This window comes from Cyrtonyx montezumae, unplaced genomic scaffold (assembly GCF_038088225.1).
Source record: "Cyrtonyx montezumae isolate F1298 unplaced genomic scaffold, pur_monq_1.0 scaffold_10, whole genome shotgun sequence".
Lineage (NCBI taxonomy): Eukaryota > Metazoa > Chordata > Aves > Galliformes > Odontophoridae > Cyrtonyx > Cyrtonyx montezumae.
In genome coordinates, this window is record NW_027071826.1 from 48,253,911 (window position 1) to 48,268,260 (window position 14,350).

General features: G+C 42.1%; 1 protein-coding gene across 2 annotated transcripts in view; it reads left to right on the top strand.

Moving 5' to 3' along the window:
• The window catches only part of DENND2B (DENN domain containing 2B), a 151,913-nt gene that overhangs the window by 117,001 nt on the left and 20,562 nt on the right, over window positions 1–14,350 (top strand). For both annotated transcript variants that reach the window (XM_065755300.1, XM_065755301.1), the window contains 4 exons: window positions 122–231; window positions 1,867–1,936; window positions 9,993–10,070; window positions 13,331–13,471. In XM_065755300.1, coding sequence (XP_065611372.1) covers window positions 122–231; window positions 1,867–1,936; window positions 9,993–10,070; window positions 13,331–13,471 — 399 coding nt within the window. The remainder of the gene's footprint in view (window positions 1–121; window positions 232–1,866; window positions 1,937–9,992; window positions 10,071–13,330; window positions 13,472–14,350) is intronic.

The following is a 14,350-nucleotide window of genomic DNA, read 5'->3' on the forward strand; positions in this document are numbered from 1 at the left end:
TGATGGGCCCTTGCTCTTCAGAGCTCAGCAGCAAACCCCTGCCTCCCCTCAACTCCTGAGAGGTGCTGTGATGCTGGCCCTAACAGTAGCTGATTTAATTTCAATTCTTCCCCCCCCACAGCTAGAAAGGCCAACCAAGCAAATGCGTGAAGCAGAGGAGCGTCTCAAGGCCATCCCTCAGTTCTGCTTTCCTGATGCTAAAGACTGGCTCCCTGTCTCTGAATACAACAGGTATATCCTCTGATGCTCCCATGTGCCTCACAGTGCTGATGGAGTGCATCTGGAGCAGTTGGAGGCTTGCTGATGCCCAATTATGGAAGTAGCTGTTTAAGTCTTGGCCACTTCAGGCTCAAGCAGCTGTATTTAATTTTTTTTTTTTTTTAGATTCTGTATTATTTTTCTTCCCCCTTCTGCCCAGCTCACAAGCCTGTGTGGTGGAAGGGAAAAGATCTAAAGGTTTCTGTCAGTGCCAAATTTAAAAACGTAAATGGAAGTATTTAAAATAAACCTTAAAAAGGACCCTGCCCACTAGCTGCCCTAGTCACGTACCCCAGGATACTTACCTGATTCTGCATGGCACCTCTCCTGACTCGAAGCAGTGCTGTTCTGAGAATTTTTTGGGCATGTACACTTTTCTACCAGAGGAGCACTGTCTTCCTACACTTATATATGAATGGCTGCAGGAGGGGGGAAATGAAGGGAGAGCCAGGCTTCCATCTTCTTTTTCACTCAAAAGAAACCTCTAAAAAAAACCCAGTTCTTTTCCCCCTGCGTCAGTGCATCTGAACTTGTTGATCTGATAATAGTAATAGAAGGGGCAGAAAGAAGAGAAATCCAAAAATATGAGATGCCTTTTAAAGCTGCATGGTATGAGATGTATGTAAATGAAATAAGATGTTCAGAGTGTTTCTTGAGGGATTTTCAGTGACAGCAAGCAACTAGCATTCACCTCAAGGGATCACTGCAGCCAAAGATACACACAGAACATTTTATTCTCTCACTTATGATGTGTCACATAACTACATTATATTCAGTGTTGCTTGGCTATATTACTCAGTACTTCTAAGCACATGAAAAGTGAAGTATGGAACACACTGGGCAACATGGCTGGGAGCAGCATACTGCCCTGCTTACACAGTATTCCAGCTCTTCTGCTGCTTCTCTGCTAGACAGATTTTCCAGGAGCCCACGTTTGTGAAACAAGACAGCCCTAGCATATTTTGCTATAATGACATAAACCCTGGCATTAAGGATAAGTGTTTTATATAATGCTATTTCAAACTTACCAAGTAGTCAGGAATGGTTATCAGCCCATATGCAAATTCACAAACCCATCCCTTTGCTGCAGTGATAGCCTCAAACTGTTGCTTTTCTTCTCTGTCTCAAATTGTTCTTATCCCAGACAAGGATATAAGATGAGCTCAGTTTTGCAATCCGTATTATTTTTAGGTTTGAAAATGATTTCTCCACTCTTAGAGAATATCTAGAGTTCTCCCTTTAAAAACATGGCACAGTCCAAAAGAGAATGTAACTAAAACGTAAAGGATACACAGCATTTGAATACTGCTCACAGAATCTGATTCTTACATTCCTTCTGCAGTAAGAAGACACTGCCATGTCACTGAAATTCAGCACCTGTCTTCTCTTATGAGAAAATAGCTAGGTTGTCCAGGGCTGTGCAGACATTTTTACTTTTTTCTTGATGAAATTTTGCCTCAGGCTATGACCAGATGATGGACAGAGGGAGAGAAGACCTTTCAGTGGGAACAGTCTCACAGAATAAAGCGCTATCCCTTTTCAAACGACCTACTTCATACTTAGGCTGCAGTTCTGGTAGTAAGATCAGGACAATTTTCTTCCTTCTAGTGAGACTTTCTCTTTCATGCTGACTGGAGAAGATGGGAGCCGGAGGTTTGGCTATTGCAGGAGGCTGCTGGTAAGTACATCACCTTTATTTCAAACTGTAGAACTTAGTTAAACAGTATCTCTAAACTGTAGTCTGAGCTTTGAGGGTGTCTCCCACTATTTTGTAACAACTGGGTTGCTCGCTCTGAAATTTGGAAGTGCAAAGACTTATATTAAAATAACACTCTGAAATGTCTGTCTGAATCAAATGAATCCCAAGCCCATTAGGCAGTTCATATGAAAGTGGAAAATTTCTTCTGTGAGCGTTTACCTCTCTAGTTCTTTATATCATGTGCTTTCAAACAAGAACAGAAACACTGCAGACAAAGGCAAACGTGCTATTTCTAAACATCTGTGATTAAAGTTTATTTCTCGTGCATCTGCTTACATCTCCAAAGTTCTTTGCCAGTGCTGACTAAATAACTGCAGCGTATCTGTGGTGCAGGCAAATAAGCCACCCTGCCCAGTACAGTGATGATGGAGGGTAGACCACAATCAACCAGCGTTTTCTCAAGGCCACGCTGTAAAGTGACACCTGTGACAGGAATTTCTCGGCTCTGAGGCTCCTTTTCTGTCCTAGTGACCAGAGATGATAAGCTGTTGGTAAGGGTGCCCAGTCCAGCACACTGCGTGATTCTGTCTCATGGTGGGACTCATCAGTTGGGAAACAGACTGGCCACCAGATAAATTGAGAGCACAGCAGCATGCTTATGTGTTTTGAGAGAAAGGAAACAAAAGACTTGCAAAGTTTATTAAGCCAGGTGAAGCACAGTGTGAACAGTCCTGCTGTCCATCTACGCAGAACTGATGGGATGGCAGCAATGCATCCAGCTGTTGGCCATCCCTGCACTAGCCTGTGCTCATCACCACTTGGATAGCAACTTGAATGCATTGCAAGGTTGTAACTAGGTAACCTTATCTGAGAGAAAAGGGCATTCTCTCTTTTCCCCTTTCTTCCCTCACTGTCATAACCTCCCATGTATCCAAGCAGAGGGCACCTCTCTTCCATAGCTTGAGGCTTCCAGTAAACAAAGCAAGTGCTGTTAGAGCAGCCCGCTCCGTTCTGCGTGCAGCTGGCACCTGACCTGTCCTCACTCAAGTCTATGACAATGCTCCTTGTCATGCAGACAGCAGATGTGCTGTCTGGGAGGCATTGCTGCATGTGGGTGCTCTGTTTGTACGAGATTTCTCTTAAACTAACAAAGCGGAGAACTTGTTTATCAATTCTGTGGGCGGTATTTGCTATAGGTAGCATCACAGAGACTTGCTTACTCTGCGTCTCCAAGTGTGGGCCAGAATAACAGAGTCTATCCATGGAAAGGAAATGTCAGTGAAGGCATGTGTTAGAGTAAATCTGGTTAGGAGGTGATTCAGAGATAATGAAGTGGAGCGGCTAGAATTTATCCTTGCTGATGTAAATAAGCACAATGAGATATGGAACAGCAGTACAATTCTATTTTTAGTGGGTCTGTTGTTATTTAAAAGGATAATAAGGTATATTCAGAAAACACCAACTAGAATCAAATTTTGAAACGTGTTCCTTCTACCATATAAGGGTGGGTTAAGGCTTTTCCAGTTCTGAAAATGTCAGCAAGTTTGGAATCGTGCACAGACCTTACATTTGTGACATGCAAAACAGTTGATACTGGATCAAAATGAGACTGAAATAAAAGCCACCATGTAAAGATGTATCAGGCATACTCACAGAAATGTTGAATTATTTTCTCTGTGAAACATAAACATGGCTTTTTTGACTCACGCAAGGCTTTGTGAAACCCATTCTACACTAAAAGCATGGTAGAAATAGAAAGTGGACTTTCACCTTGTGCAAAAGGTAGGCTAGCTTAGTGGGAAATTGTGGGTTCACAGTTGAATCTGTACTACAGACTTTGTCTCGGAACACCATTTATATCAGAACTGGAGCCTGTTTTTCTCTGCTGCTGATGCAAAAATCAACCAGATTGCAAAAAATAATTTGGGGGGGGAAGAAAGGAAGACTACATCCTCTCATGCTAAACCTATCTAATACTTATAGAGCCAGTTATAAAGCTGGTCTGCTGCTGCCCTGCCAACATTCTTCACCTGGTTCCAAAGCCTGATATGCAGGAGCTGATATGTCTGATATTTACAGCCACATGCCTACCTTTTTATTCTCTCCATGCAAACACAGAATTTGCTCAGGCAACTCTGAGCAGGTGAAACTATTTATATTCAGAGGTGTGGGCTTTAAGATAGATTTTTATTATTTAAGTGTGTAACTTCCTGAGCAATCTCTGATGAGGTCCAGAGTATCTCCTCTGAGGAATCCCATTCCCAACCTGTCAAACACAAAACCCTGATTTGGGAACTACATGAAGTTCTCAGCAAACACAATGTATAAGATGGGGTCATATTGCTCAATTCAGAACTGCAACAATATCCTGAATTCATTGTAAGCCAACTCCTGCGGGAAGAATTCCTTAGAAAATATTCCCCAGCCTGAGGGGTGCTCATATTATTCAGCTGGAGGTTTCTCACACCTTCTGGAGAACTTGGCAGTTGTTGGCAGTAGGCTCTGTAGAACCACAGAATGGTTTGGGTTAGGAAGGGACCTTTTAGGATCACCTAGTTCCAACCCCCTTCCAAAAGGCAGGGACGCCTTCCTCTAGACCAGGTTGCTCACAGCCCCATGCAGCCTGCCCTTGAATGCTTCCAGGGAGGATGGTCAGATGCTTCTGTGGTCAGCTGGACCAACCCGTCCAACCCTGTGAGATGGCGTGCAGCATACTACTTGTGTTTTTTGGCAGAGTTCGGTGTTCTGGTGCCTTTGCTTTGAAAATAATTACTTTTTAGCTACTGAACTTTTTGTCAGCCTAGTTCTTCTTTGGCATGTTGAGATGTGAACAAACTGTCTCACTTTTCTTTGGATTCCACGTTCTTCCAGATCCTTTTTCTGTTCGTGTGTATCCAAAGCCCAGCCAAAAGTGCCTCGAGGGACAGTGACAATCCTGTTCTGTTTGTACAGCAAATCCTGTACAGTATCCCTTTAAATGTATTTATATTATTTTGTTTCATTTTTGAAACAGGATTAGAATGGAATGTAACCTATTGTACTTCTGCAAACAATCTGCACTTTCATAGATGCGTGAAGCTTTTCCAGTTACATTTTGCTACCTCCAAGGCAATGCTGTAGCTTCTTTCCTCGATACCAAAAGTATGCAGCTTTGTATGATATAAAATGGGACAGTTAGTGATATTCCGTATCGCTACTATTTCATTTTCCTGTAAATGAGACATTTTCCCATATTAAACCAGGTTAATTTTACTTTCATTTCCATGCTTCTTTCCATTAGTTTGCCAGGCTCGTTTCTGGGCTGTGGCTCTGGGATACGTGCCTGTCAGCAGCAAAGGTGATGATTTGAGCAGCTCCTGCCAAGGGCTTAGTTTCACCTTGCATCTCACTCCTTTCTTTGATGAGCGTTGCAATGCTTCACGTGCTGTGGGGCTGGGGAAGAAGGGAGAGCAAAAGCATCCTGTGGAGAAGGAGGAGAGGGGAAGATGCTGTCTGAGAAGACCTCATTCTCAGAACTGAAAGCTTGGTATCAGAATTTCTCTGGCTGCTAACTTTGGACATGCAGATATATGAAAATTCACAGTGTACCTTTCACCTTGTCTTACTTCTCTCTTCCCTGTCACATAAAAATTTTGTTTGGTATGTTATTCTAGGCTAAGACAAGCCAGTCCCTGGAGTCAGGGGAGGTACAGGTGCCTGAACATAAAGAGTGTACATTAAAACATGAAAAGCAGCCTTTAGATTGAACTAGGTCATTCTGTTTTTGCTGGGGCAGGAAAGGGGCATTTGTTACAATGTGGAAGCAACTCTTTCGGGATACAGATTCACATCTATGGAACTGAGAAGAGCTCACTGGAAAAGCTTTTCTTCCTCTTGCCACGTTCCTTCATTCCTACCTTCCCTTGAGCATATCTGACAGCCCTGTGTACACAGAGCACTTTGGCATTAAAGTTTGTATTTTACATATAATGAGAAGGCTTTAACCCAGGTTTCTGGATTTAAAACACTGCCTACTTTTTCATTTCTTGTGTTTGGACTGGCCCTAGCAAGAAACCAAAGCTGCTGCAGAAACTGTCTTGTGACTTTGATGGAATAAGCTCAGACACTTGATTTGACACTTGATTTTGTTTGTTTTCTAATGCTATTTGAGGAACACCTCTGGTTCTGGAGATACTGGCTTCTATTAGCTGGACATCACCAGCCTGCCTCATGGGATCTCCCCTTCTTCATTTTGATGTTTCCCTGTTTAAGGTTTTTGGATTGATTCTGCATCTCTCATTGTTCCAAGATAGTCCAAGTGCCAAGCAGAATGAAAATAGCATCCTTTCCACAATCCTGCAGAAAAGGAATAGAGACTGTGCACTGTGTGTGTTTGCGTTGCCATTTAGAGTTAAATATTTTTAAATGCTATCTCTTTTATGTGATCATTACCTTAATTACTGCAAATTGCAATTGAAGCATCCACAATTTTGGTCTCAAAGACAGTCCGGGGTGCTGGAGGTTTACTCACAGCTAATGTGTGTGCTTTTCAAAGGCAGAAATGCTGTTGTGTGTTTGTCCTGTTTCTTTTTTGCCTGGCCTGGGGAAGCCCTTACTATTTCTTCAGATTTTCCTAGCAATGCTCCCTGGAGAATTATCCAGAAGTTTACAGTCGGATATCCTGGCCTACCCTGGAGAGAAAGGGGTACAGCCCCTCTGGTGTCTTCAGGTTGTTGTTAATCTGTTTTTTGCTTCTTCTGCATCAAGGTGGAATGTAGGAGTGTGTTGCAAGTTTCTCTTCTGTGCTATTTTGTTGGTCTGTTTTAGCTGCATACCCCCTCCACACAGGGTGTCTTCGGGTAGATGGAAAGGCTGGGAGAAGAAGTGCAGGAGGAGAAATGGTCCCCACTGCTTTGGTTTCTCTGATGTTAACAAACTGGTTACCATTGTTCCCCAGTCATTTCTGGGGCCAAGAAAGCAGGAGCTTTCTTGTCTCTCTCTTTAAAGCCCTGTCTGAGTGGCTGGTGAGTGCACGTTGCCTTGATTTGAAAGCAGGAATGGGGGTGGTGTGTGAGAGCATCTCAGCAATGCCAGACCGGCAGGAGATCTCTGAAGCTTTGAAAAAGAAAAGTGATAGGCAAATTTTCAGAAGCAAAAGTCATCTGTTCCAACCGTTAAAGGCAGATGGCAATGCAGGTTTTGGAGGAGACTTTACTCAGCACACATCAGATGAAACTCATTGTAACAAGACTGTCCTGAACCACTTGTGGATCAGCCCTGAAGCAAGTCTCAGCTCTTCCATCTCATAGCCAAGTTCTTGTCAGTTTATGTTCATGCTCTTGGGAATCTGTCTCCCGTTATCAACAAAACTCATCAGTGTTTTAATTTGTGGTGGACTAAGGCTGAAAATATCCTGGGCTTTCTGAAAACAACTCAGAAGCATATCAAGATCAAAACAACATTCTCTCCACTCCTCCCTCCTTCAGGAAGAAGGCAATATGTCAAGGCAGACTCAGCTTGTGCTCCTTTAGCACGTAACTTCCTTGAACTCAGCATGCTGCTTGTATGGAAGTGAAAATGAAGCAGGATGGGACTCCAAGACTACAGCTATCTTGTAAAGCACAGCCTTCAAACTGGAAACGCTCTCTTCTGGGAAGGGGGGAAGTTAAATCAGCACCATTGTCTGGGTGCAGCCCCTAAGATTCTGCTAGCTAAGGGAGCTAAGTCCAAGCAGAGAAAGGAGGCGTGGGGACGGGAAAGTTGACTTATCCCATTCATTTTTCTGGGAGACAAACCAGAGGTTTGTTCTGAGACAAACCTGCAGTACAACGAGCAGGTGGTTTAGATCTGTCGTCGAAGTGTAAACTAATGGCTGAGAGGGGAGCGAAGAGTTGCCAGCATTATAAATTTGAGAAATAATGCCCCTCAGAATGGCTGTGCCTGAGGGTTTTACCTGCTGCCTCTTCCAGATGATTTGCACGTGCTGAGGAGTCTGTGCTGTTTGCAAAGAAGCAGAGAAGGCTGTTCTATATGAGGAGTGCAAGGAGCTCCTAGACATGTAGCCCTTACAACGTTTGAAAACAATGATATTTCATAAAGCAGAATCTTTGAGTAAGTGCTGAGCTGTTACTGTTTCTGATCTTATAGATGACCCGGGAATGTGATGTTTTTACTGGCACTCAGTGAGACAGCTCTTGGCTGGGAGCTATCCAATACTCCTGGCATGGCTTCGGCATTCCTGTAGATTTGACACAATGACTTTAACCAAAATCCCACATGCTTGATATAATCACTCAGTGCCTTTAGAAAGGGTTTTATACCTAATATGGACAAAAAAGGATTCTGCTTTTTTCAGAGACGTGACGTTTAGTGAGCAGGTTTGGATCCAGAAATAGATGCATCTGTGTTCACTTAGTCTGGGTTTTTTTTGTGGTCTCTATTGTAACAGGCTAGGCACCTGCTGACTGTCCAAGACCAGTTTGTGATATTCCAATTTGAAAAGCTACTCCTCAGTTTCTCTCAGTGGATGTGGCATCTAAATGCTATACACTGGGGGCCTATTAATCACTGTATCTGCAAAGTTAAATGATGTAACAAAGATTAAAAAAAAGCCAACCTTCTATGTGGACACGCAGGAGATGAGCAGACACTGGCTAAATATACAAGTGGGTGAAAGCAGATGGAAACAGTGATTCTGAGCTCCTTTATCACAGCATTTCTGGGAAAGATTCTGTCACTCCTGCGTAGCAATAATGTATAGCTGTGCCAGGAGGCTAAGTGCTGCCAGGTGATTGTTTAACAGACACTTTGTGTTCTGTGTTTCACAAGTACAGCTGACTCCACTAGATGCAAGGAAGTAGGAAGCCTATCTGTCATCTCAGACTCTTTCAGCTTTTTCATTTTGGGGAACTGCAGTTCTCCAACGTACCTTCAGCTGCTCTGTGCCATGTTGGACGTAGCTCCTGCCAAAAGCAGCACCAGGACTTCCTTGCATCGTATCTTGGGAATGTGTGTTGCCGTACCTGAAGTCAGCAAACCTCCTTGTTAAAATGACTCCTCTTAGGAAGTTTGTGGCTGTGGAATGGGTGAAAATCAGTTGCAACTATAGGCAACTGCAGTGCTGTATCTCAGCTTGTTAAAAACACTGTGGTAAGCTGCTGTGCATGGGTGTCTCTCTCTGTGCTCACTGTATGTATGCAGATTGCCTCTCTGCTCTGAAAACCTTGCCAGTGAGGATGGTTTTCTTAAGTGCTTGCTATTGGCCTTATTCTAACTCTTTTAGTACACTACCAAAATCCAGCCAGTGGTTGTACCCTTCTTTCACGTGTAGAGCCACCAGATCTTTCCCTGCAGTGCTGCAGATTTCAGTATGCGAGAGATTCTACTTCAGTCATGCCCGTTTAAACCATTTGCTTCTCTAGGAAATATCTTCAATAGGATAGTTTCAGAGAACCATTCTGACAGGATTTTGGGGGAGGAAGAGATATGCACCACTGACTTGTTCTTGACACATTTTAAGTTATTTTAGAGTTTCATGTTTATTTTCATGAATCTGAGAAAGCTAACAATTCAGCTCATGCAGCTTGCCTTTGTTTAGGTCTATGAGCTTGCTTGCTTTCTGTAAGTTAAACTGTCTTTGAACATCATGGAGTGAATATGAAACTACAGCCATAGTTACTTCCCTAGTATTGTAATTCTCATCTCCCAGTGTACGGTCCTGGGGTGGCCTCACCACAACAGGAGGAGAGGACAGTGATGGCATAAGGTATGAGTTACAGTCACAGTTAAATGTGCTTTTGTGGCTTCAAGTCAGAGCAATGTTGGAATACAGCTCCAATGTGCTGTGATTTCCAAAGTGGGTAAGCACTGTTTATGCTTTTTAGCCTACTGTCTTAAGGGAGACCTATGATGCTTTTCCAACAGTAGCTATTTTGATGGAAAAATGGATAGTGAAAGATGTCGCATCATGGCTAGCAACGTGATCAGAGAGATAAAAGTATATTTCTGCATGGCTCCAGATCAATCTGTAATTCCAGCCTCTTCTTTACGTTATCAGCCAAGTGGAAAAGGGCCGCGCCTACCTGAAGTGTATTGTGTCATCAGCCGCCTGGGGTGCTTTGACTTATTTTCTAAGGTAAGAAGATTTTCTTACAGCGTTCTTTCTTAACTTGAATGTTTACTCAGAAATATCCACATCAATGAACCAGACAAGAAGAATTTCTTCCTTTGATGGGAGATAGCTGTATTTTGTAGTTGCTGTTTTGGATATTCCATCTCTATTACTGGATTCATCAAAGAATGTCTTATTACTTCTACGACCGAGGCAGAACTTGATTCAAAAAACATCTGTGTGTCTGTATGATCTGGCTGACTGGAGGTTTTTCCATTGTTTTCCAAAGCTATTCAGTGCTGAGCTGTTACTCTTGGCATCTACAGTTTGAATGGTGGGCCATTACCACTTTTACTCCAGTACCCTGTGGAATGATGAGGTTAAGAAAAAAGGGTATTTGATAAGTGAAGTCTATATGCTTAACTCTGACATGATGGTTTTATTCTAAGGGACTAGGGAAGGATGTATAATCTTCTAATTAGCAACTAACTGCTATTCCTCTCCAGGGCTACAAGCATTATTCTTTTGTGAGACAAAAGGTTATTAAAATAAACTGTTTAAAACATTTAGTGATTGGTTGACATTTGAAACATCTCTTTGGCTGCCAGTTTAGGACCTCCAGTCCCTGCAGTGAGCTCCTCAAGAGTACCCTATAGGATTTGCTGGTCATCTGGAGAACAGTAATATGTCTGATGTCAAACGGTTGTCTTTCCCCGTTCAAGTCTTGATATAGTATTCATAGAAACATTCCAGTTGGCCAGAGATTTTCACTTCAGATACAATGAGTCTGACAGGACTTAAACATGGATTTTTTTTGTCCATTTGTATAGGAATAAAGTTAAAACAAACATGTTAATCATAAATATAATAAAAATAGTGGCATTTTTGTTGTTCATAGTATTTAGTAGTCACGTGGAGTGTTATCTTTCATCAAAACAGCCTTTCTAGATAAAACTTAGTTTATCACGAATCTTGTGTGAAGAAAAACAATTGAGTTGAAGTAGTTAATTGCAGTTCTGCTTCTAAGGTCTTTCATAAAGCTCTGCAACTGAGGGTTGTTAACAGTGGCCCTTAGGCATGGTACATATCTAAACACAGATATCTGTGAGCAAAATGAAACTCATTATCCTGGGAGGATAACGCAGCTTAAAAAAATAAAAAAAGACTTGGAAACTATGGAGAGAGCAGAAAGTATGAAAAATGGAAATGTGAGTATCCTACTAACCCCCGAATATCTCTGCAGCTAGGATATAAAGTCTGCAGCAGACAGAAATGATCAAACCAAAATTGCAAATAAACTGCTTTCCCAGTTAAATCTGTAATGTGAAATGTCTGTTCATCCAGTCAGAGCCATCTGGGTGCTGACTGGGTAAGTGTACTTTCACTGGTTTTAACAGGAGCAGATCCCAGCTGACCTGGCAGACAGGCCCTAATTCCATGACTCTCAAATTCCTGATCTTTGAGCAGAAGGGAAGGCTCCCACCATTTTATTTTATTTTTTTTAAGTTATGGGCTCAGAGAAGGGCTGGGCCACAAAACCACCTAATCCCCACTGGATCTGTACTGTACTGCAAAGGGCTGGTCATCTCCTGAAGTTACAGGTGCCAAGACGAGAGCAGGGTGCTTGGCAGGACCTGGTACAGTCTCCATGTCTGGGCTGGATTTAGCACGCAGGTTTTAAGCACAAACTCTGAGCAATGCATCTGAAAAGGTTTTGGATGAAATAACTTCTTAAAGGAAGGAAGAAGAATTCAAGTCTTAGCTCCTCCATTTTTGAAGATGGGTATGGATCGAGCCTGTTCTTGAAAACTGAATCAGTCTCTTTTTTCAGTCTAGTGAGAGAAACATGGGCTGTCCTAATTGCACAATTCACTAATGGTGTCCTCTGTAATGTTATTCAAAACAAGGAACAGTAACGTTACAGAAAAAAATGAGTGATGAAGGATCACAAGATACTGAACCTTGGGTATTATTTATCAGGAAAGCAAAATGAGTTCTTTGTTTTAAAATATGTATCGTGCTGGTTTGGATAACTTGCATTATTTTCATTGTCCTTGAAGCCTTTTGTGTTCACTGCTGTAATACTGCTAAGATAGACTTGAGAACAGTAGATGTCCTTACTTCTAGTTATAAGCTAGGGGTTATCTGCCATTTCTACAGGCAAGGAATGCAGCTTTGCTTTAGAGTTCAGCCTTCAGTGTGCTGCAAAGAGGAAGGAGAAACTATGCACCAGTGAATGCTTCTGTTGGCATTTGATGTCATTAGCTGTCGTTGTAAGTCACTAGCTTGGGATGAAGTATATTTTAATGTTCTGTTTCAGAGAAAAAGCATTTCCAAGAGAAACAAGGGAAAATGCTTGGCTCAAATCCACTAACACATGCAATAGCCTTTTGGTCTCGAGTGGTGGTTAGAAGATGAGTCTTTCAGGTCAAACCGCTAACTGCTTTGAAGCTTGCTTTCTTGTCATCTTTAGGTTTATCATCTATATGGTCCGTCTAATGTGGGAAAGCTTAGCTGTGACCTAATTTATGTTGGTCCATGTGACCAAAAGGAGAAGAAAATAATAGCCTATCTGTAAGAATTTCCATCTGCTCATTTCAAAACTGGGTTGCCTGCTCTGCATCGTGTTAAACAGAAAATGAGCTTAGTGCAGGTACCCAGTGTAACCAGCTGGGCATGCATAGTGAACCTGCTCACAGCTGGCTCCAGCTTGGTGCAGTCTGCAAAGTATGTCACCATGGATTAGGCTTGGATGGACCTAGAGCTCTCTCCTGGTGGGGCCCTGATGGGCATCATAGCATGATGGGGGTGCTTTTCTTGCCAGTCTGCCTTTTTCCTGCCCAGTCAGTCACAGCGATAAAAATGAGCTCCTTAATGCAAGCTTCAGGTTGACAACTGAAACTTGACACTCACTTGGCCTGTGATCATGGTGCTTGTGTTGATCTTTCTCTTCTTGAGCTCACCCTGTTGTTTGGGACAAATCTCAGTGTTACAGGTCCCTTTTTGCCTTGCCTGAACTTCTTTCAGCTTTACAGGTTTGTTGCTTCTTCCTTGTCTCTTCGTTCAACTGAAAGGAGTTCATATTGTAACTGGATGATGAGTCACTCTTACAATAGGATCAAATACTGTGGTTTAATAGCATTGCAGAAATGTATGGAAAAGGAAAATTAAACTTAGATCTGCTCTGTGTTTAGGCACATTGTGTGTCAGAAGGTATTTCGTAAGTGTATGTGATGCTGATGTGTTCTCTCTCTTTTCTCTCTTACATCTTACTAATGGATTAGATCCTGGATGAGGTTGAAAGGAGAAGGGGCATATCTGCTGCTTTGGTGTATCCATTTATGAGGAGTTTGATGGAATCTCCTTTTCCTGCACCTGGAAAGACAATCAAAGTCAAAACCTTCCTGCCTGGAGCTGGCAACGAGGTAAAAAAAAAAAAAAAAATAACAGGAAACATGAAGAACCAAACCCTTCCCCATCATCATGCCTATAACAAGCAACAAAAGGAGAACAGGAGGTACAGATAGCGCAAGTCAGATGGGATGGTACTTTTTAAATTGAGAAGTGCAGGAGCTAATGCAGTGTTGACATGTTAATGCCAGTTCCTGCTGATTATTATAAACCAATTTATGCTTATGTATAGCCTAGTTGTTGCAGACATCATTATTTTTTTTACTGTCTCAATTAGCTAGAAACCTAGCATTATAAAACATAGAATTAATGGAAAATGGCACTGTTGGTGCTTTGCTTAAAGCTTCTTCTGAAGTGAGGCTTACTGGATATTTGGCATGTCCTTCTGTACTTTACATGTCCCGCTGCTGATATGCAGTAGCTTCATTTAGATGAACGACTGGATAGAGAAATTATTTTCTGCAGGTAAGAATAGAATTTGTCCCACTTAGCAAAAGCAAGAGAATTATTTCATGGTTATTTTCCAACTTCTAGTTAGTTCTGCAGCACTATTACTGTTTTTTTGGAGTGGACCTATAATGTCACTTGGGATGAAATGTAAGGGGATGCCTTGTAAAGGTGACATGCTGGGCATTTTTAAGTCACACACATTTCCTACTGGAGAAGCAAAGGAATATTGAAGGGGTGCTTGGCAGAGCAGCAGTAAGATCTGATTATCCCTTTGTGATGCGAATGTATCTGGGAGCTGTGGATCAGCAACTTCTCTGTCCTCTGCTCAAACATCTGAACTCTCCCAGAGAATAATATTGAGATGATTCCAAACAAACAAACAACTCTTCTGGCTGAGCTTTATTCTGTGTTATGCTAGTACAAACTCGTTATTTAAATGGAAT